This window comes from Vombatus ursinus, unplaced genomic scaffold (assembly GCF_900497805.2).
Source record: "Vombatus ursinus unplaced genomic scaffold, bare-nosed wombat genome assembly UNPS02007612.1, whole genome shotgun sequence".
Classification (NCBI taxonomy): domain Eukaryota; kingdom Metazoa; phylum Chordata; class Mammalia; order Diprotodontia; family Vombatidae; genus Vombatus; species Vombatus ursinus.
Window position 1 is genome coordinate 9,572,350 of NW_020947390.1, and position 22,486 is coordinate 9,594,835.

Below are 22,486 nucleotides of genomic sequence, written 5' to 3' on the forward strand. Positions count from 1 at the left end.
GTCTCTGGCCATCAAGAACATTTCTAAGCCTCTTTAGCAGGCTTCCCTCTCTTTTTCCCCCTCTCCTCCACCCCTTCAAAAGAAGACACATTTCTGACTCACTTAACCCTGTCTGAGGTTGAATTCATCCCTACACTCTCTTATGTTACACCATGCAATTTAAAAGGCAACCAGGAACAAAACAGATCAAGCACAGGGATGTCAAGAGTAGTCCACAGCTCAATGCCCCAGGAAAAAGGCAGCTTCTACTTGCTGTGTCTAGAATTGCTGCTCAGAGTCTATGTTTCACCATGCAGCAGACCCCAAAGGAGTCAGGCAGATCTTGAAGGAACCCCAGGTGGAAAACATAGCATTCTACTTTCCAAAAGCAAATTTATATTTCAATTTTTTTTAATTTTTAATTATTTAAAACAACTCACATAATAGCTCACAATTAGATAGCACATGATAGTCTTGCAAAGCACTCTACATTCCTTATCTTCATTGAGCCTCACAACTACCCCATGAGACAGTTCTCTTTTTAATCTTCATTTTATAGATGAGAAATCAAAGGCTTCTGTAATCAAAGGCTTAGAGAATAAGTGATTGACTCAAGATCACGAACCTAGTAAATGACTTTGGTGAGATTCAAACCCAGTTCTTCCTGACTGCAAGTCCAGTGCTCTATCCATTATGTGACTCTATCTTTCATCACTTATTAAGAGTAGGTTGTGTGAGCATCAGCAACTACGCCCTTAGAATACTAAGCTATTTATTTCTCACTTGCCCTAAAACTGTGCTTTTTCATCTCAGCCATCTTTCTCCTTGCTACTGTGGTTACTTCATCCTCTAGACCAGACCCTCAACTACTAGGCCCGGGAAGCACTAATCTACCCATCTACAAACTCCAACCCTGTGCCCATGTTTCTTTATTCCAGCTGTATTCTGCCCTACTTCTACATGCATGCCCTCCTCTTGTATCTCTTGCTCTGGAAAATGTAATCAAATCAATATCACCATTACTCCTAAAAAAAATTAAAAAATTAAAATTTAATTTTTCTTCTGCAGCAGTTACTCTCTACTTCATCCTTTCCACCTTCCAATCTCAACTTTATGTCATCTCCAAATTTAATGAGCATTCTATCTATCCTTTCATCCAAATCATTGATAAAAAATGTTGAAAAGCATAGGGTCAAGAGCAGATTCCCCAGGGCACTCCACTAGGTATCTCTCTCCAGACTGACATCATGTCACTACAATAATCATGTTGGGAATACTTAAATTAGTTCTTCTGAGGACAAAAGGAAGCTCAAATAAGGAAGTGGACTGCTGCTTCAGGTGTATGAGATGAGGATAATATGGACAGAGAGAAGAAAGAATTATTGAACTCTTATATTGCTTCCATTTTATCTACTTAGAAGAAAAAAGTTTTGGATAGGAAGGAAAAAATTAAAGTGACTAACAGACATTGAAAGCAAAGAGAAAGGAGAAGGAAGTAGGAGAGCACCTATTGGCCTGCAATGATTTCAAATCCCCTGACCCAGATGAAATAAATCTCTGGGCTCTGAAAGAATTTGTAGATGTGACTGTAGAACTACCGTCAATTTAAAGGACAGGAAAGGCATCAGGGCCAGATATGCACAAAAATTTTTCCCAATTGAAAATAAAGTTCAGTAAACTTGACTTCCATTCCTGTTAAATTTTAGGACATATTTTAAAAGAATGGTTTGTGGGCATTTGTAAAGGGAAGCAAAGATCACTGAGAGACAGCATTAATTCATCAAGGACAGTTCTCATCAGACAAGCCTCCTTTTTGGTCAGGTTTGTTAGACTATGCAGATCAGGAGAATGCCATAAAGAGAATATATGTGTATTTAGCAAGATATTGAGGTACACTGGCAAAACCAATTGGGTTTGAGGTCCAGCAACAACACTATTAGCTGTTTATATTCAGAGAAGCTGTTTAACCTCATTGAGACCTGATTTGATCCTCTGTGAAATGGAGGTATTAATACTATACATTGCTTTGCAACAGTTTTATCACAAGAAATGTGCTTGGTGAACCATAAAAGGCTACTTAAGTGTGAGCTATTAGTTTTCACTCATGAGTATTTAAAAACCACTAATTGTGGTTGATGATAATAATAGTTTATATTTATATAACTCTTTAAGGTTTCTAAAGAACTTGCCCTCATATTATTCTATGTGAACTAGGTCATAAAAGATTATTATCCCCATTTTACAGATAAACTGAAACTCAGTTTAAGTGACTTGTTTCTAGTCACACACCCAGTATCAGAACTAGGTTTTGAACCCAGATTGAGTAGTACAAATGATGTATCTATATAAAGATAAGGAGAGCCATAAGGTTTTTTTTGTATTCGTACATAGTCTTTATGTATTATTCAAACATTAAAAGAAGTGTTGCCATCTACTTCTAAATGCCTTAAAATGTACCCAGAAGTTGCCTTGGTAATTTTGCCATTTACCATATAAATCCTTATGTTTTTAAAATTAAACTCATATTTTCTGGAATATCAGCATTCAAAATAAAATTCCATCTCAATTTTGTTTCTATATTGCTTATTACTAGTATAGCTACAGTGTTTTATGAGTTATTTTAGCTAAAATATGATCTAAAAAGACTTTTGTAGGCCACTTTGGAAAACCATCCACAAGTGTAACATTATTCCTACAAGAAAATCCTTTCTTAGTTACAAACAGCTGACTTACAAATAAACTTTGGGAACATAATCCATCTATCCATAAATCAGAGGCTGCTTGATTTGAATTAAAGTTAGTATCCTCACAGCCAGCCTCCTCCCACACCCTCAGTTTTCCTCCTCACTGTTTAAACACCATCTCCAACACACACTGCCCTTTTGTATCCTGTGTCTTTAATGTTCTTTAGCCTAGAGTGGAGGTTACAACATCTAGAGGTAGAGAAGAAAAAGGTTAATAGGAACCAGTTTTTATTACATGAACAAGCCAAAGAGATCAACAATCCAAGATCTATATTCATCCTGGCCACAACTAACAAAAAGCTGTAAACTAAGGCAGTCAGTTTATCAGTATATGTCTATAAAGCAAGGAAAGAACTCTGGGTACATTTTAAGTTGCCTGAAATAAAATGAGAACTCTCTCAATCATTTATCACTGACTTGCATACAGAGGTTTAACAAATGGCCCAGAAGAGTTTGGGTGTCTACTGACAAAAGGTGGAGGTGAGGGGAAGGGGCTTCCCTACCAGCATTTATGAAAGAAGCTTTTCAGGAGAAAGCATTCATTTTTAGCATTTTTTTTAATGTATGTGACTTTGGACAAGTCATCCGAAGATAAGGGGTCAGATCTTTATGCTAGAAATATACCTATAGTTTTGCAAAGTGTTGCCTGTGGGACTAGACTTTAAACACATATAATACTTATAGAGGAAAGAGTCATGAATTACTTAGAAATATAAAGAAATTCCCTTAAGGTCTCTTTTCTCTATTATTTGACCATAACCTCTTTGTGTACAATCAGTTGTTTTGTGATAATGCTTAATTTTCAGACATTTGCATTTACTATTATTTAGCGATTAGGTATGTTTTAACATATTCACTCTGAGAATCTTTAGATGTCCTTATTCTAACGTGAAAATCAGTGTGGCAGGAAAAAGAGCAACCAGGGTGAACTCACTTTGTCAGGCCATACGTGGAGCTTTTTGGGGTGGTATAAATTAAATTTGAGATACCCAAGAAAAAGATTGCCCAAAATATCACATTATTCTTTGTTAACTATAAATGGGACAATTCTCCATTCATTGGCTCCCACTACAAAAAAAAATTTTTAATTGGATAGACAGAACCAATGTTTGGAGGGGCAGATAAAAGAAGTTCTCGTATATCCTTTAATTCTTAATAGTATCCTGTTGCTTGTTACTTTGAGTAACCAACTATATCTTTGTTCTTCCCATGGAAAATAAAGGCCCAGATTCTTATCCCAGAATTATATGAATCCAAAAGTGATACAGAATGATAACTGAAACCAAGGTTAATAATACTTCATATAGGGAATCTTTAGCTAAAAGGCAAACATTTTCATCATAAAGTTTTTCAATCTTTAAGTGAATTTGTAATTTTCACTCTGCCAATGTATTACAAGGAAGTCCCCAAGGACAAGGTCCCAGGTTCAGTCCTTACCATCCACCAGTTCTCTCACCCAAGGAAAAGGAAAAACCTTCACAACACACATATACTTTTCCTCCCACCTCCCTTTCTCTCTCTCTAACATAAATGATATAATATACCAAGCTTGTTAGCAGTACACTGAAGAATTCCTGAGACATCTTCAATTTCCTCTTTGCTGGAATGGTCTGCATAGGAGCATCTGTTAGAGAGATTGTAGAAATTCTTTTCTGCATCCCTGTAACTAAAATGGAAAAAAAAATGAGCATATGGAAATTTTAAAACATCTCTGAAAGTGCATACACAAGAACATGCAGGCCCTTATACCCCTTACTTTTAGCCCAATGGCATTTCTAAATAACTGATGCTTTAAGACATCATCTCTGACAAAACCCACCATTAGCATCAGCATGAATAGCATGGGCATGAAATTGGAGACATTCTTTAATAAGCAACAGTATGAGAGGGGAAAAAAGAAAACCAAAAATTTAGCAGTTAGCAAATGCCTCACTATCTGTGTGCGTCATCCCTGCTGGCAGTGTGCTTTTCTAGTGATGTTGCCTGGTACATGTAAAGCAGGGGGTGGAGAGTAGCTGTCCAGCATCTGTGAGGTAAAACCAGCCTCACTGAGCAAATAGACACATACCATTGTTGGATAGAAATGTCTTATCTTGTTTAACCACATCTTGCATATTTTAAATAGTCACTTGGTCGGTCTCTCCTTCTCTCTCTCTCTCTCTCTCTCTCTCTCTCTCTCTCATATGTATGAACTTAAAAGTTTAGTTATTTCATTGGTCTGGGTACACCTTCAAACACACCTTACAATTTCTCAAGATCTTACTGAAAGTTTAATTCCCAGTTATCTCCATACCATACTGCCTTTACTTAATCCATCATCTCCCATCACTTCCCTGCTTAGAAACTTGAACAGAAAACTTGAACTCCATCTTTTGCCTCTCCTTGCCAGGAATCAGGCTTCCATTATCATCTCCATATCATGCCACCTTCTCCAGCTTTTACCACCTCCTTTTTATATTTCCTTCTCCCATTACAATGCAAGCTCCTTGAAAATAAGAACTGAAGGGACAGCTCAATGACAGTGGATAGAGCACCAGCCTTGAAGTCAGGAGGACCTGAGTTCAAATCCGGCCTCAGACCAAACACTTGACACTTACTAGCTGTGTGACCCTGGGCAAGTCATTTAACCCCCAATTACCTAAAAATAAATAAAGAAAAAAGAAAAAAAAAGAAAATAAGAACTGAAGGGGCAACTAGGTGGTGCAGTGGACAGAGCACTGGCCCTGAAGTCAGGAGGACCTGAGTTTAATTTCGGCCTCAGACCAAACACTTGACAATTGTGTGACCCTGGGCAAGTCACTTAACCCCCAATTGCCTAACATAAATAAATAAATAAGAACTGAATTTAGTTGCTTGTATTTTAATCACAAAGGTTTAACAATAGTGTCTGGCACATTAAGCACTTAATAAATGTTTTATCTAGTTATCTATCTTAATTGTTTATTATGCCAAAAGGATTTCTCATTCTATAGCCAACATCCTGGCAATGAATCCTTTCCAAATTGAGCTAGACAGTTCCTAAGACCAATCCATTCCTAACAATATAATCAATACTGCTCTAAGAGGGGATTTAGGGATACAAATGACTTTGCTGCTCAGTAAGAAACTCAGGACTTTTTAAGAAAGTGATCAATAGGACTCTTTGGAAGACTGAACTTCAATGAGTAAACAGATGAGTTTGCTAAGGAGACAGGGTGGTAGATATTTAATAAGAACTTAGAAGCATATAAATGTTTGAGGCACTTTCTGGCTTAATATAAACATGCAAATCCAACATGAATGAATCAATAAATTGTGAATAGAATTTTTTTAAACAATAACCATAAAGATAAGGAAACACAGTCACCCAATTCATTAGTAACAGTGCCACTTCTTACAACTGAGTTTCTGCAACCTCTGCCAGATGTGTTAATAGCAAATGCAGATATACAAACATTCCTGAAAATAGGATGGAATTAGAGTTAAGATGATTAGCAATTCTAAGCCATACTGTATAGAACTTAGTATGAGATTCTCTGATCTCCTAGAGGGAGAAAGAAAAATTGAGCCTGGCTGACCCTCTGTCTTCCAAAGAGATGCAGAGATGCTTCCTGAAATGTGACCATCTACACTTGCTCTAAAAGGAAAAGCCAGACTTTCTGCCCTCTCCCAGAGAGGGAAGAGCTGAGGACCAAGCAGTCCCTACATCACTATGACTTTCCCATTATTTCCACTCTAATCAGATCACATATAATTAATTGTCTTCCTGCTTATTCTAACCAGTCACTTACTCCTCAGCAACAATTTAGGGTTGGAGGTAAAATCATATTCTCTTTTCTAAGCTTTAGGTCAGCTTTGAGAACTGGAAGTAGAGGAAAGCATGATGTCCCTTTCAAGGAGTCTGGTTATTTTGCAATCAAATAGATTTAATACTGTTAACAAAAAACCACCACTTCAATACATGACCCATTGCTTCTCTTTTTTGAGACCTACTATTCTGGCTAGAGTTGGATTGAGAACTAATATGACATTTTTCCCCTCTCCCACATTTGAAATATTGAGAAGGCAATGAGATCTTGATCAATAATTGAGATTTTGTCTAGGATAGCCAAGCAGTCAGGCCTATAATATCAATTTGGTAGGGCTTGCCCAAATTTGAATTGTGATGAAAACTCAGGATCAAAGATTTTAGTGGAGTCAGATTTATAAAGATACATATATGTACACATATATATAATTTTGTTTTAAGAATAATATATGTGAAGATATCTGTAGATATACATAACCTCACTGAAATCCTGCTGTGAAGTCTCATCACATCATAGAGAAGCAGCATGGAGTAGATCAGATCAGGGGTTCTTAAGCTGGAGTCTGTGGACTTGTTTTTTAAAGTATATTGATAACTGAATTTCAATATAATTGTTTTTTCTTGACAATCTTATATATGTTATTTTATGCTTTTAAAAACATTATTCTAAGAGGGGGTTCATAGGTTTAAACAGACTGCCAAAGGGACCTGTGACATAAAAAAATGTTAAGAGCCACTAGATTAGATAGAAAGCTGAACTCTGACATAGATATACTCATTGTTTGACCCTGGTCACTTAGTCTCTTAGTTCCCTAATCAACTCACAATCATTTAAATAATACATATAAAAATACATATATCTGTAGACTCATACCTGTAGAAATAAAAAACTCAAGAGCTTGCATACTAGAAAAAACAAAAAAAGTTGCTTATTCTCCATAATACCTGGAGTTGACCATTACAATAAGAAGTTGTCACAGTCTCAATGTGCCTATTGAAATCAATCTAATTTAATCCTTCCTTTGTCAAAAGGAAAAAAATTAAAGTTCAATTGTGTAAAATTAAAATAGTATACATGGTAATAGTAAGAATAATACAAGGACTTAATTTTAAATGGCACTGGGAAACAATTTCCCAGTCTAACATCCAATAGGCAGCAATTGTTCATTGTATTAGGACAATGTTGCAAGAAAGTAAATATGAATTTATATAGCAAACTGCTAAAAGTTTGGCCAGTTGCATCCCATACCTGCAATATAGCAATAGAATACAGAAGTGGTTGTAAATTGTTCAAAAGTCAGTCAACTAGCATTTATTAAGCACCTACTATGTGCCAGGCACTGTGTTAAGCACTGGGGATGCAAAGAAAGGCAAAAAGAAAATAGTCCCTGATCACCAGGATCCAATAGTCTAATGGGAGCAAATAACATGCAAAAAACAAGTAAGACACAGACAGGAAAAATGGGAGAAGGGCAGTAATCTCAGAGTAAAGGCACTAAGATTAAAGACTGGGAAAGGCTTCCTACAGAAGATGGGATTTTAGTCGAGATATGAAGGAAGTCAGGAAAACCAGGAAGCAGAGAGAAAGAGAGAGAACATTTCAGGCATGGGGGCCAGCCAGTGAAAATACTCAGTCAAGAGATAAAGCATCATGTGCAAGGAATAACAAAAAAGCCACATGTCACTGGATCACATAGTACATAGAGTATCAAAAAACTGGAAAAATTAGAAAGAGAAAGGTTTTGAGGATTTTGTAGTTAGTTCACTAACATGGGAGGAATCAACTTCAAAAGTATAAGAAGGAAAGATATGGCTAGATAGTAGTAAATATAAAAAGCAAGGGATAGGAAGTCACTGGAATTTATTGAGTATGGAACTAATAAAGGTCAGACCTGCACCTTAGAAAGATCAAGTTGACAGTGGCATAGAAGAGGGAGTAGAATGGGGAGAAACTCGAGGCAGAAAGACCAAGCAGCAGATTATCACAATAGGTGATGAGGCCCTGAAACAGGGTGGTTGCAGTTTAAGAAGATAGAATGGGGCCATAGATATAAGATGTTACAAAGGTAGAAATGACAGGATTTGATAACAGATTGAACATGGGGGCATGAGTGAGAGTAAGGAGTTGAGAATGGCACCTAGACTGCAAATCTGGGTAACTGAAAGTGGTGGCACTGTCTGCAGTAATAAAGAAGTTAGGAAAAAGGAAAAATGTGGTTGGGGGCAGAAATAATGAGTTCAGTGTGGGACATATTGAGTTTAAGATATTTACAGGTCTGAGATATCTAAAAAGCAGTTGGAGATGCAAGACTGGGAGACAGGAAAGACATTAGGGCTGGACAAGTAGATCTGAGAGTCTTTGGCATAGAGATGTTCACTGAAACCATGAAAATTGATTTGTTCACCAAGTGAAAGAATATCGAGGGAAAAGGAAAGAGGTCCCAGGAAAGAGCTTTGGGGGACCCCCACTGTTAGTGTATGTGAAATGGATGAAGAACCAGAAAAAGAGATAGAGGAGAGGTGTGAGAGGTAGGAGAAGACCCACGATAGAATGGTGTCACAAAAACCTAAAAAGAAGAGAGTATCAAGAAAAAAGTGATTGAAACTGTCAAAGCTTGCAAAGAGGTCAAGAAGAATAATTAGATAAAAGGGTCAGAGGAGCACTGTATATCAAGGAAACAAATAATTTTGGGTAAATTCACTAACATGGGAGGAAACACAGGAAAGAGCATATGGTTAAAGATACAAAGAAGATACAAGAGAAGACAATATAGTGAGGCAGGGTTACACAGATCTCTTGATCAAAAGGAAGACTGGAATAAAAAGTTCCAGAAGCAGATTACAACACTACCACAGTGATAGAACAGAGTTATTATAGGGAACTTCAATTATCCAAATAGGTTTACTTGATTGGTAGATCAGGAAATGGCAGAGATGTAACAGGCATCAGCAAAGTCTCTCCACAAGTACCCTTATGGAAAGCATAGAGAGGTAGGATTGGATGACATAATTATATGGGTTCAGAAATGGTTGAATAATTTTTCACATGAACTGTAACTAATCACTCCTCCCCAATGCTATAACTAGGCCTCTGGTTGATTCCAAGTATTGGATTTTACATTTATACATTTTAATTTATTCAATTTATATTTGGCCCACTCTAAGTTGTTAAGATAATTTAATAATGACAAATGTAAAATCCTGTACTTGGGTCCAAAAATCAACTTCAAAAGTACAAGAAGGAAAGATATGGCTAGATAGTAGTAAATATAAAAAGCAAGAAAGGAGATATTTTAGAAGACTGCTAGTTTCATATGAAGAACAACTGTGGCATGTGGCCAAAAAAATTTAACCAGATGATTAGCTGCATTAACAGAATTATAACTCCCAGAGTAAGTGAGGTGAGAGTCTAGCTATATAAACTCTGAGCTGCTCAGAAGACACCTGGAGAACCATGTCTAATTCTGAGCATTCCATTTTGGAAAGAACACTGATGAGATGAGGCAGGGTTCCAGAAGAGGATGACCAAAATGATAAGGGACCTCGAAGTCATTCCATTAGCTGAAGGAAGCCAAGGGTTCCCAACACTAGAAATTTTCAAGCAAAGGTTGTATGATCATTTGTCAGGGATGTAGTGGAGAAGATTCCTGTTCAGGAATGAGTTGGATTAGATGACCTTTAAAGTTCCTTCCAACTCTGAGATTATGTGAGTATATGATTCTGAACAGGACAGAGGAACTAGAGGTATTAATCTTGGGAAAAGGCTGCAGACTTAAAATATTTCAAGAGTTGCCTTAAAGAAGAGACACAAACTCTCTTGACCAGCACAGATGACTGAATCATCTGTTACTTTTCTGATTGTTACATATTCAGTGTGTGTTAGAGACAGAATGTTAACCCAAGATTATGACTCCAAAGATGGGCCTCTATCCAATATGCTAATCTGCCTCTCTATATTACCCTGACTCTTTTTATTCCCAGAGGGAAAAACTAGGACCAACCAATGACTGGATGGTTGCAGAGAAGTAAAATTCTGGTTCATATAAGGAAATGCTTGCTGATGACTACAGCCATTTTTAAATAGAATCAACTGTCTTGGGTATAAGTGTTCTCCAAGAAAGGTCTGCAAGTGTAATGTGGATGGTCACTTGCTAAAGATGGAATTTAGAGAATTCAAGCTTCAGATACAATTCTAAATAGATATTATGGTATAAAGGAAACAAATGACAAAATAGATATTGTGGTATAAAGGAGAAAATAAATTCTAATATTTTGAATATCTTATATATGCTTCAGTGTTTTTTTTAATATGATAAGCAGTTCATTTCTGACTTCTCAGTTCTTACTTTCTAATCAGTGTTGAAATAGAATTCATCTATGTTTTGCCTAGCAGAGCACCTGGCACAGGGCAGATGTTTAATAAATCTTTGTTGATTGATTGATGCATACATTTAACCTATATGGACCTCAAGATCCTCCTCTATAAAATTAGGCAATTGTTAGGGGAAAACTCTGAGGTTCCTTATGGCTCTAGAGCCTATAATTTTATGATTCAACAGCAACCAATCCTGAGTTTTTGTTAGAAATTATCCCATAGATGAAATTCTGGGCTGATTGCTAATAATAACTAATGTAATGTGTCCTGTTAACATATCAAGCAGAAGTGTGAATCCAGTTTAGATAAAGAAATCTGAAACACAAACACACATTTCACTGTAACAAGGAAGTTGCAGCCAATGAAACCCAAAAACTTGTTGCAGCTCTCACAGATGTGAACATCTGCTCAAGAGAATACTGGGCGTGTATGTCTAGCTCCTACTACTAAATCTTTAAGGCTCCAAGTAGGCTAAGGAACTGAACATGCAGGCAATGATTTTGTTTCTGGATTCTGCTGGAAGAGCTCAAAGCTGGAAAGATCTAAAGGTTTGCAGGGTGGAAAAGGTTGAAGAAAGGGGAAGGATAATTTAACAAAGTCAATTAATATAATGAATCATATTATCTCTGCATCCCTATTCCCTCAGATTCCAGCCCTATAATAACCCATGTGTTTTGCCTGTCCTCTAAATTATATCTCCTCCTTTCTAACTTATCTTGCCTAGAACCAGGACTCTATGCCACTTCTTGGCCAACTTCACATCATGTTGCCCTCACTGTGTCCATCAGCCTCATTTCTCCCACGACAAACTTGAACTCTACCCCTGGGTCTCCAGTCTCTCTGATAGAAGACCTTTCCCACTATTCTTTATATGTTTTCTTCCTCAATTAAAATGTGATCTTATTGAGGGCAGGGACTGTCTTCTTGCTTTTATTTGTATCCCCAGGTCTTAACATAGGGCCTGATATATGGTAAATGCCCAATGTATATTCTATCTCCCTATCTCCCCGTCCATCTATCTAGAATCTATTTTTGTCTATTTAATATTCATGCCATTCATCCATTCCCCAAAAAGCTCTGTTTTCTAACAATGCAAGGTTAATAGCCACTAGTCTAAAACTTACACTCACAGCTAATGTTCTCTCTAATCTTTTCAAGCTATGAAAAGACAATCATATTAAATGAGCAAATTTATGCATACATAATACATACATACAAATAAGTGAGCCTGTGTATAGAGATATTCCTTTTATAAGCAAATAAAAATAACAAAGGTAATGTGAATGCATGCTTAATGGTATGCATAATAATTATTTTGTTACATTGTGATTAAACATAAATGGTAAACAGGTCACATAAATTACTATAATTAATATTACTTTTTCACAGCCAAACTGTATTTTTAGTTCTTTATTAGTTCTCTAATAGCTGTAATCAGCATCAATGCTTCCAGTTTTCTCTGGTACCATTAACTGTTGAATCATATAGATTTATAGAGTCTTAAAGATGGAAAAGGTCTGTAGGCCATTTAGTCTAGTATCTAACTCAGTGTGGAAATTCCTCCTATATCATTCCTGATAATCATGTAACCTCTACTACCAATCCAACTGAGTTTACTCAGCAAACTGCCCATTCCATTGTTGAACTGTCCTCAAAAGTAGTCTGTTTATTTATTTGTTTTTAATTCTAATATTAAGCCAAAATCTGAGTCATTTTCACTCTCTCCCACCCTGGTCCAGGGTGTCTCCCACACCACAGACCCCAGTTCTGCTCTGCAAAGCAGCCCAGAACTCTATTCCTTTTATATCAAATACCTAAAGGACAATTCTTTTCTCAAGCTTCTCTACTTATCACCCAGCCAAAATAGCCTCCATCATAATATCTTTTCTCTATACTACCTCTGTAATCTGTTTCAGGAATTCATCTGCCATTTTTTCCATCTGTCCAATAAGTGTGTAGTATATAATTATATATTACTATCTCTTATATAGGACTACAAAAGATTAGTAGCTTCATGGACTGGCCCAGAGTAAGTAATCCCCAGTGTGACAGACATTATCATTAGCCCTCAGCTCCTGCAGAACCCTCCCAACAATAAAAGTCCTGCTCCTCATGTCATGTTTCTTCTAGTCTTCTACCTCCCCCAGAGGTTGAATAAAAATGTACCAAGAAGTATCACAAGGGCATTATCAGTATTTTCCTTTTGGAGTATAAAAATCTCCCCCACGAATTGGGCTATAGGCTAATTCAGAGATGGGGTAATGTCTTTTGTAAACACAAATCTTTGACTAGTAGAGCCTAAAACACACTCCAAAGAAGAAGATGCTGAACTTTAGACTAGCTGTACTGACAGGACATTGCCATTTCATGTTTAGAAGGAATGGGCCATGGGACTATTACCTCATCTGTTGTATCCTGAAATAAACATCTATAGTCTTTTAAATCTCTTGAACAAATCATTTCCAACACTTTGTAATTCAAACTTAAGTATTAGTCCATCAAACTAATATGCAGTTTCTGGATCCTTTTAGTCATATCCAAATGTTCTATACCAGGCTTTCTTCAATCAGTTTTCAAATAAGTACACAAACAAATATTTATTTAAAGTCCATCATATACTGTGCTAGGTGCTAGGTCCTGTTTTAAGTGCTAGGGATACAAACACAAAAGCAAAACAATACCAGCCCACAGGGAACTTACAGTCTATTGGGGGAGGTAATATGTACATATGTAATGGAGAGAGTGGCCAGTGGGGAAGTGGCCTTCATAAGCATGAGCAGGTGCACAGCCTGCTGCCAATTCATGTGGGGGATTTGTCAAACCTGCTTTTAGAGGTGCATGAGGCTAGGTAATGGAAGAATTCTGTGCCCATTCAGGGCATGCACAGGCATTGTGTGATTATTCCTTGTTTGATTACTTCGTGGTTAAGAAAAATCTTGGCTGCTGAGCTAGAACTTAGTGTGCATACAAAAAGACATGAATGGGTCAAATCACTTTCTCTTTTTCTTGGTGTAGGTTGAGGAAAGAAATGTCATAAACCTCTAGATAGAGGCCTTGGGACCCTAGGTACCCACCCAGGCCTCCATGTGTCTAATGAACATATGGCCTTGCTGTTTCTTCTCTCTCTGTTACCCTTATTTGGATGAAAAGATAATGAATTCTATTTTAGATGTGTTAAGTCTGACATGACTTCAGGATCTCTAGTTTAAAGTGTCTAACATACCATTCATGATGTGAGCCTGGAGCTCAGGAGACACTCTAAGGCTGAAGAAAAGGTAACCAAATGAAATAGATTAGAGAAAGAAGAGAAGAGGGCCAAGGACAGATCCTTGAAGTATAAATACAGTAAGGGGGTATAATAAGGGTGAATGAGTGAAGGAGACAAATAAGGAGTGGTCAGATGGATAGGAAAAGAATAAAGAGGGCAGCATCACAAAAAAAAAACACACACAATATTTAGGAGAAATGGGTGGTTAACAATATTACTGCAGACATGTCAAGAAAGATGAGAATTAAGAAAAGACTGCCAGATTCAGCAAATAAGAGATCATTTGTAACTAGGAAAAAAGTTTCAATCAAATGTAAACAGATTGCAAAGAAGTGAATGAGAGGAGAGAAAGTGGAAACAGTAAGGGTAGACAGTTTTTATTTTCCCCACAAGTTTTGCTGAGATAGGTAAAAGTACAAGATTGAAGGGATAGTAGGGTCTACTGAGGATTTTTGAAGGATAGAAAAAAACTCAAATGTGATTATGGGCTATTGGAAAGGAATTAATAAGTAGAAGAGACTGAACTTTAGAGATGGAGGAAATGATTAAGGGAGCTATCTGCTATAGAAAACAGGAGGATCAAGTGTACTCATAGAGTGTGTTGACCTTAACCTTAGCAAGATGTACAATCTCTTAATGAGAGGTTGGACTAAAGAATAGAGAATGATTCCAAGGAAGTGTCAGAGAAAAAGGAAAAGAAGGAATGTTAGCTTTGGATTACAGAAGAGAGAATAGTCTCTAATTTTTAGTAAATTAGGAGTTAAGATTCTCAGATAAGAGGTTCAGGAAGAGTAGCTATGGGAGGCTTGAAGAAAGAAGAGAAGATTTAGAACAGCTGCTGTATGGAGAAAGTGAGAGAATCAATTAGTGAGGAATAAATGGATTGCCTTGTGAGGCCCCAGTTGAAATCAGAGAGCATAAATCTATAGTGGACCCAATTAGTATGGTTGTATGACTTCCTCCAATTCTGTTGAGCAGCATGTGAGTAGGATTAGAGGAAATAGATGATGGCAGGGATCCAGGATTGGGATCTAGCAAGACATGAATAGCAAGAGGACATAGGGGCAATGTTTTGATATCAATTGATGTGCTGTGTTGAAAAAATAACAAATTTGGAGTCAAAAGACTTCGGGTAACATACCAGTTCTGACTCATTATCTGTGTAAGCTTGAGAAGGTCACATAACTCCTTTGAGTTTTGATTCCTCACCTGTAAAATGGAGGTATTAATACATGCTCTATCTATTTCACAGGGTTTAGGAGAAATTGTTTTGTAAATGTTTTGTTTCAGAGTGATTTGGGAATATTATTAATAATTACTAACAATAGATCTTAATTTATAAATTACTTAACACATTTGATAATAAACTAATAATTAGTTATGAATAATTTCTAAATGTATATATTGTCTTCTTGATATAAAATGCTTATCTAACTTGTTCTTTTCGAATAAGTATGTATTTACTCTATTCCCTATAAGGCTATACTGCCTCTTTTAACTAAATTTGTATGCCACAATAGAGGTAAAAGACTTGAAATAAACATATTTCAAATTATTAACATTTTTGGCATAAATTAGTTTCAAAACATAAATGATGCTTTCAGACAGTTTCTTGCATTAATGGAAAAGGGGATTAAAAAAATTCAAAAGCACTGGGCTCTAGAAGGAAACTGAGTAGGAAAGAAATAGGATAGGGTGAATAATGAAGAGATGAGAAGGATGCCACAGAGAGGGAAAGGGGGCATAAAAGTGAGACCAGGTGCATCAGATATAACAATTTTATCAAGTTAGCTTTGTTTATCAGTAGCATTGCAGGTTCATACAGAAGTTATGAATAAAAGTACTTCCATCATGGTATCCTCCCTGGACCTCAGTTTCTGTATCTATAAAAGGAATCAGTTGGACTGATACCTCTGGGGTCCCTTCTAGCTCTGTATCTATGATCCTAAGGCCGACATCCCTATGCAACTGAGCAAGAACATCTAGTTAGAGCACTTTTGACAAGTGACCCAGTCTTTAAAAGCAGGCATGAGATTTAGAGAAGCCTTCACAAAAAGTTAGACAGACCAGTAATGAATAAAGAAATGGGCCTTCATGAGAGCTCATTTTAACGCACACAAGTATAGGGTCAAACCCTAAACTGAAACTCACTGGGGAGGGCAACAGGGATAATAAGAGGAGACAAAAAACCAGGTCAGTTACCAGGACCCTGGTCACTACAGACTTTAGGCCACAACAGGAGGAGGAAGGGAAGTAAGCAATGACTCTTTAGAGAGATTACCATTGAATTCAGCATACACATCTCCACTGAGCACTTCACAGGCTTTCGATAGCTACTGTTCAGGATGCTCGAGTTAAATCACCTTAATGCTAGACACAGATTCTTGAAACCACTGCAGGAGATAGGTTTTACAGGACAAGGTCAAGTTCTCACTCAGGTCCTTCTATTGTCACGAACAAAAAAATTCTAGGTATTGGTTGATGCATGGGATCTGGCTGAACCAAATAGAGGGTACAAACATGCAGTCTGGAAATTTCCAAAATTAGAAGAGCAAGAAGAGGTCAGGGTAAGCAGGAAGATGGAGTATACTTAGTAACCAGAACAGAGAAAGCCTGGAGCAAGTGAGACTTAAGTTCTCTGAGAGATACTAAAGGCTTTAGGTCTTTTTAAATGGTCACCACACAGTCAACTACATTCATATTGCATTGTATTTAGTTCTTTGTTTGCTTTCTATGAGTTGCATAGACAATGGGTGGTAAAAGATTGTACAGTATAAATAATAACAGCATAAAATCATGTAATTATAGAATTAGGGCTGACAAGAACTTCAGAAGTTATCTACTCCAACCATCTCATTTGACAGATGGGGAAATAAGGCCCAGAGAGATGAAATGACTTATTCAACATCACACAGGTAGCAAGTGTTGGGATTTGGCCACATGTTACATTTATATGGACACTAAAATGAAGTGAAGAGTTGATTCAATGTTGAATAAAAATTCTATTGAAGAAAAGGTCTTGGCCTGAATTAAAATAATACAAGTTGGCTGCCTATACTATTAAAGTTATCAGCTCTCTAATCTAATTTACCTTGAAGACCTACTCACAAAATAAAAACTAGAATATTTCCTGGTATCAGATTTTACAATAAACAGAACAAATCATTTCTAGGAAAACAATTATTGTTAATGTATTAATATTGTCACAAAGGGTAGAAGAGTGTACTTTGAGTAATTAGCTTGATATGAGGGATCAAGTTTATTTTGGAATATGAGGAGGGGGATTAATTTTGACATAATATTTATTTTTAATAGTGTAGCCTAATGGATCTATGATCTGATTAATATAAATATAGCTTAAAATATCTAATGGTCTCAAACTAACAATTTCACCATTCCATTTTTCCAGCTGTATCTGATCTAGAGGACTGATATGGCAACTTCCCCAAAAAAAATCCCTTCTCTAATGAAAACTAACATAATCATTAAACCCTTAGAGAGCATGTCTATGGGGTCACTGGTGTTCTCTTGATTATTTTTTTCTAGAAGGTTTTCTTCTCATATGCTCCTTGGTAAATTTTGCCATTCCCTGAAAGTCAGGAAAAAAAAATTTTTTTTATCCCACCACAATGACTTTTCCCAAATTCTTTGCTACAAACCTCAGAAAACAGAGAGTGGGCTCGTTCTCAATTTTGACCTTCCCACACACACTACCACCAAATAGTTTTTTTTTTAATCTCATAAGAAACTTTCTCTGTGGGAACATAGATTCTGAATTGTAGTGTGAATTATAAATATGTGTGTGTGTGTATATACATATATATACATATATATATATACACACACACTAACTATAGTCAAGTAAAATGTAAAAAGCTATGATAGATGAGCAAGTAGAGTTCAGTACTGCTTTGCATTTCCCAGTTATCTCTAATGTCTTGAGTTTCTGCTTGAATTTTTGATCCATTGGAAAGGGTTAATAATCTACACTATGGACATTCTTGAAAAATGAGGGGGTAGACTAAAACAAAAAAGAAGATAATAGAAGAAAAATGGCTTTAGCTGAGCCATCCTCATCTAAGAGGACTGTGGTAGGTCTCTGTGCGGTTTTCATTTGATGAGTGGTATGCTGTGGAAAGGGTGCTAGAGTTGGAGTGAGGAAGATGTGTGTTCAAGTCTAGTCTTAGACACTTGCTAATTATGTGACTCTGGGCAAGTGGCTTAATTCCTCTCAGCTTCAGCTTCCTCATCTGTAAAATGGGGCTAATAACAGCATCTAAAAGGGTTGTTGTGTGAAGCAAATGAAATAACACACGTAGAGGATTTTGGAAACTTTAAAATGCTACATAAATGCTGGTTATTATTATTATTGCATATTATCAGATTATAAAATCTAATCCAAAGACCATCACTGGGATTCTAATATACCTCACTGAATGAAGCATTACATAATAAGAGATAGGACAGGGAGGGGTACATGTGACAGATGGAAAATTAATATTACAGGGAAATTTCTCTTCAAATAATTAAATACAAGTCAAAGGAAATAACTTCAAGGAACCGTTAGAGAACTCCACTTCTACTGCCCTTAATAGCAGGCTATACAAAGTAGGCATATCAAGGAACTGAGACAGAAAGTGGGTCACAACACTCAGGCCAAGGGCTAGATGGCAGAAAACCATTTGCTCAACAATTAGTGAGCAATTTACCTCTAATTTACCCCCCAATAACCACCAAAATCCTTTTTACTTACCCAATAACTTGATGCTCATAATACTGAAGTGTCCTCTTGAGAGTCTGCTGTATAATTTGAGGCTACAGAATAATAATAAAAAAAGATATTATCAGCAAATTATTGCCAACCCTGCTCCAAGCATCAGAGGCATCTAGGTGGCTACCGATTTATCATGTGATGTTGTTTGTTTTATAATATTAGCCCATTTTGCATTTTGCCATGTGTTTTCCCCACAGGAACTAAAAGGAGGCCTCCACAATTCTAAGCATTTTCCATCTGAAGTAAACTATTCTTTTCCTAGCAGTTTCTTTGAGATTCTTTCTCCAAGTTATTCAAATTCAATTCAAAATCAAGTTCCTTCAATGTGCCCAGGGTTGAGGGTGGTGAGGTTATCACTGCCACCCAAAGAGTTTACAATATGTTTGATGAGATGAGACATATAACCATGAAAGATAGTGTCCAATCCAGCAGGGATCTCTGACAAGTCCTGCTATTCTATTTCAACTAGAATTTCAAAGGACGTTCAATCAAGTGGCAATAAAGTAAGACAGATAAATGAAAGATTATAGCCAACTAGATAGAGCATTTATTAAGCATTTACTATGTACTGGGCACTTTACTTAGAAGTAGGGACACAAAGAAAGAAAAAATGAAGGTCCCTGACCTCAAGGAACTTACATGCTAATAGAGGAGGATAACACATGAAGAGAAGCTAGAAAATGGGGTAGGGGATGGGGGAGCATGCAGACAGGACAAGAGTGAGATGGTGGTCTAGACAAGACATGATGAAAGTTCACCTATCGAGCCCAGGGTGCCTCCAAGGGTGGAGGTGTGAGGAGGAGGTGATGATGAAGACAGGATGATGGACAGAATTCTCTTTTCATAAAGAGATTTTTGGTTTTTTACTAGAAGAGGACTTTGAAAATCTACTGTATTTCAGGAGTATGATTCTAGCATGAGGCTAACAGGAGAAAGTAATTTTAAATGACCCCACCTATTCATGAATAGAGCAATCACCAGTCTAATTTTCTCAAGGGCCCCATGGGATTGTTACCAAAACACCAGGGAATTTCTGGGGCAGTCACAAGGACTTGGGGGCAGGAAATTAAATTGCTGCCAACTCCCAAACAGTTCTTGACAAAGCTTCATAATCCTCTCCCTCTCTCTGATAACTCAGGATAAAATTTTTTAATCACATGAAAATCAATGAATCTCTTCTTAGCATTCTTTAGCCCAGGGAAGATTTAAAACCTAGGAAGCTATAGGAAAGGCACAAAGATCACAAAACACATTCCCCACAAAATAGAATGGAAGCAAAAGATAACTTTTTGCTATTAGGATAATCAGTGAAAAAAATAATGGGCAAAATATTGAAAAATCCATGAGGAAGAGAAAAGAATCTCCTTATCAGTTATAAAACTACTAGATGAGTGATTTGTCATAAGGATGACTTTTCTGTACACAGAGCACTCAAGCTTGTGTTGGTAAGCAATCAAAAACTCTGGGATAGTCATAAGTTCATAGATTTAGAGTAGAAAAGGACCTTTGAATTTCTCAAGTCCAGCCCCTTCATTTTATAGATAAGGAAAATAGATGCTTAGAGAGATGAAGTGACTTTCCTAAGGTCATGAGCAGTAGAGCTAAGGATTTGAACCCATGCCCTCTGACTCCAAATCCAGTGCTCTCTCCTTTGTACCATTTATTCAGAACATTATAGGGCTTGAATGGGTCATTAATTCATCTGTCTGTTGAGACAGTAATGGACCATTTGTGGTGGAGATCAGAGATATCATTGTGCATAGCAAACACACCAAGATCCAAGGAGTGAACAATGAGTCAAACTCTAAAACTAGGACCTTATGAAAACAACTGATTTAGAGAACAAACAGGAAGTCAAGAAATGATTCTAAGACCAAAAGTTGAAGGGAGGCCACCTTGAAGCAAAATCAGGAAAATACCACACTGGGAGGAGGGGAGAAGATGAAGTAACAGCCACTGACAGTTTGCCTCACTTGTTTCATGTAAGGAATCATCCTGAGACCTTCTCTTTTCATGTCTTCAACATCCTAGTTATGTGCCCTCCTAACTGTCCCCACAAAGTTGTGAGTTAGAAAAGAGGGAGAAAAACACGAGCATAGGGCAGAGGTTCTTTCCTATATTGTTTTCCTGGGTCCGGTTATTTCACTCTGCATCAGTTCATAAAAGTTTTCCTATAACGGAAGCTTAATTTCATTTAAACCAAATTGGAAAAATAACTGAGTACCATAGTCAGGTACACTGAACAATGGCATAGTGAATGAAGTACTGGACTTGGAATAAGACCTAAATTCCTCTGACACTTATTAGTTCCGGGACCATTGGCAAGTCACTTAACCTCTCTCACCCCACTTCTTCATCTATAAAATAGGAATAAAAGGATTATTTTAAGGCTTAAATGATGAGATAGTGTCTCTAGAGAATATTATAATCTTTATAGAACTAGATAAACATCAGTTCTATTTCCCTGCTACTTAGAGTAGCAAAACGTTCTTTTCAAGTTATGGTCCACACAATAAACCTAAGGGAAAGATGACAGCCTTATATATGGAAAACACGGAAACCAAACTATGACTAAACCTAAAGAAGAGGCTTTTGGCTCCTGCAACAGAACCATAGGTATTATAGGTTTAAGTATGAACAGGCAGACATAGGCATCCTAATATCCTAATACTTACAGTAGTGTGCAGGGTTGGGGGTGGGGGGATGGGGAATGTGCCTTAAGGATTTAACCCAAGGACAACCTAAACCAAACTATCATTAGTCATTGGCAGGACTCCTGGGATTCCGAGGTCTCTGGCACTGGATTGACAATTCCTGAGCCAAGATAATTTTCCCTTTGGCAATGTATCTGAAGGATGGAGAATACCATGGCAGGACTGGCCTGTGCAATAGGTCTTGTCACAAAACATGTAGCAGTAACCAGAGTACATGGGGTCAGTTACCCCAAGAACAGCCTCATTTGTACTCAAGTATATTTTTTTCCTCTTCACCAAGAATTTCTCATCTTTAAAACTCAAAGGGTCATCAGAAAGCACATTCCTATGAAAGGAATTAAGCCTTTTAAAGAACTTTTTTTTCCTTGTGTAAAGCAATTACTAATCTCAGCAGGAGTTAAATTTGCTGCCTCTGAAATGCATTAAAGGGAAACTGTCCTCTGGGAACATTCTGCACAGTTTCAGGTAAGCCAAGCCATTCTATATCAACCCTATGGTTAACCAGGACCAGTGCGCTTTCTCCAATGTGCCAATCTACGTCTGCGATGGCTGCCAGACAGAAAATGTCCTGATCTTCTGGTTTATCAAGGTTTATTTCACAGAGGCCTATCTTTCAAGATACAAAATGACTCTGCTTAGGGACCTGACTACCATTTGAAAGGAATCTTCTCACATTTGAAAAAGAATTCCATAACTGACCAAAAATGGTCAAATAAACAAATGCAAATAAATCACAGTCTTCTGGTTAGATACAGTTCTTACCTCCAGTCAATCAAGAAGCATTTATTCAGCACCTACTACTCACTATGCATTGTGCTAGGTGCTAAGGATACAAAGAGGAAAGT

The 22,486-nt window shown here is 37.0% G+C and overlaps 1 protein-coding gene across 1 annotated transcript in view; it reads right to left on the bottom strand.

The window, feature by feature from the left end:
• The window catches only part of GUCY1A2 (guanylate cyclase 1 soluble subunit alpha 2), a 430,789-nt gene that overhangs the window by 359,420 nt on the left and 48,883 nt on the right, over nucleotides 1–22,486 (bottom strand). The window contains exons 2-3 of the mRNA XM_027849552.1: nucleotides 18,907–18,968; nucleotides 4,268–4,389 (exon numbers count right to left, since the gene is read on the bottom strand). Of these exons, the coding sequence (XP_027705353.1) occupies nucleotides 4,268–4,389; nucleotides 18,907–18,968 (184 nt within the window). The remainder of the gene's footprint in view (nucleotides 1–4,267; nucleotides 4,390–18,906; nucleotides 18,969–22,486) is intronic.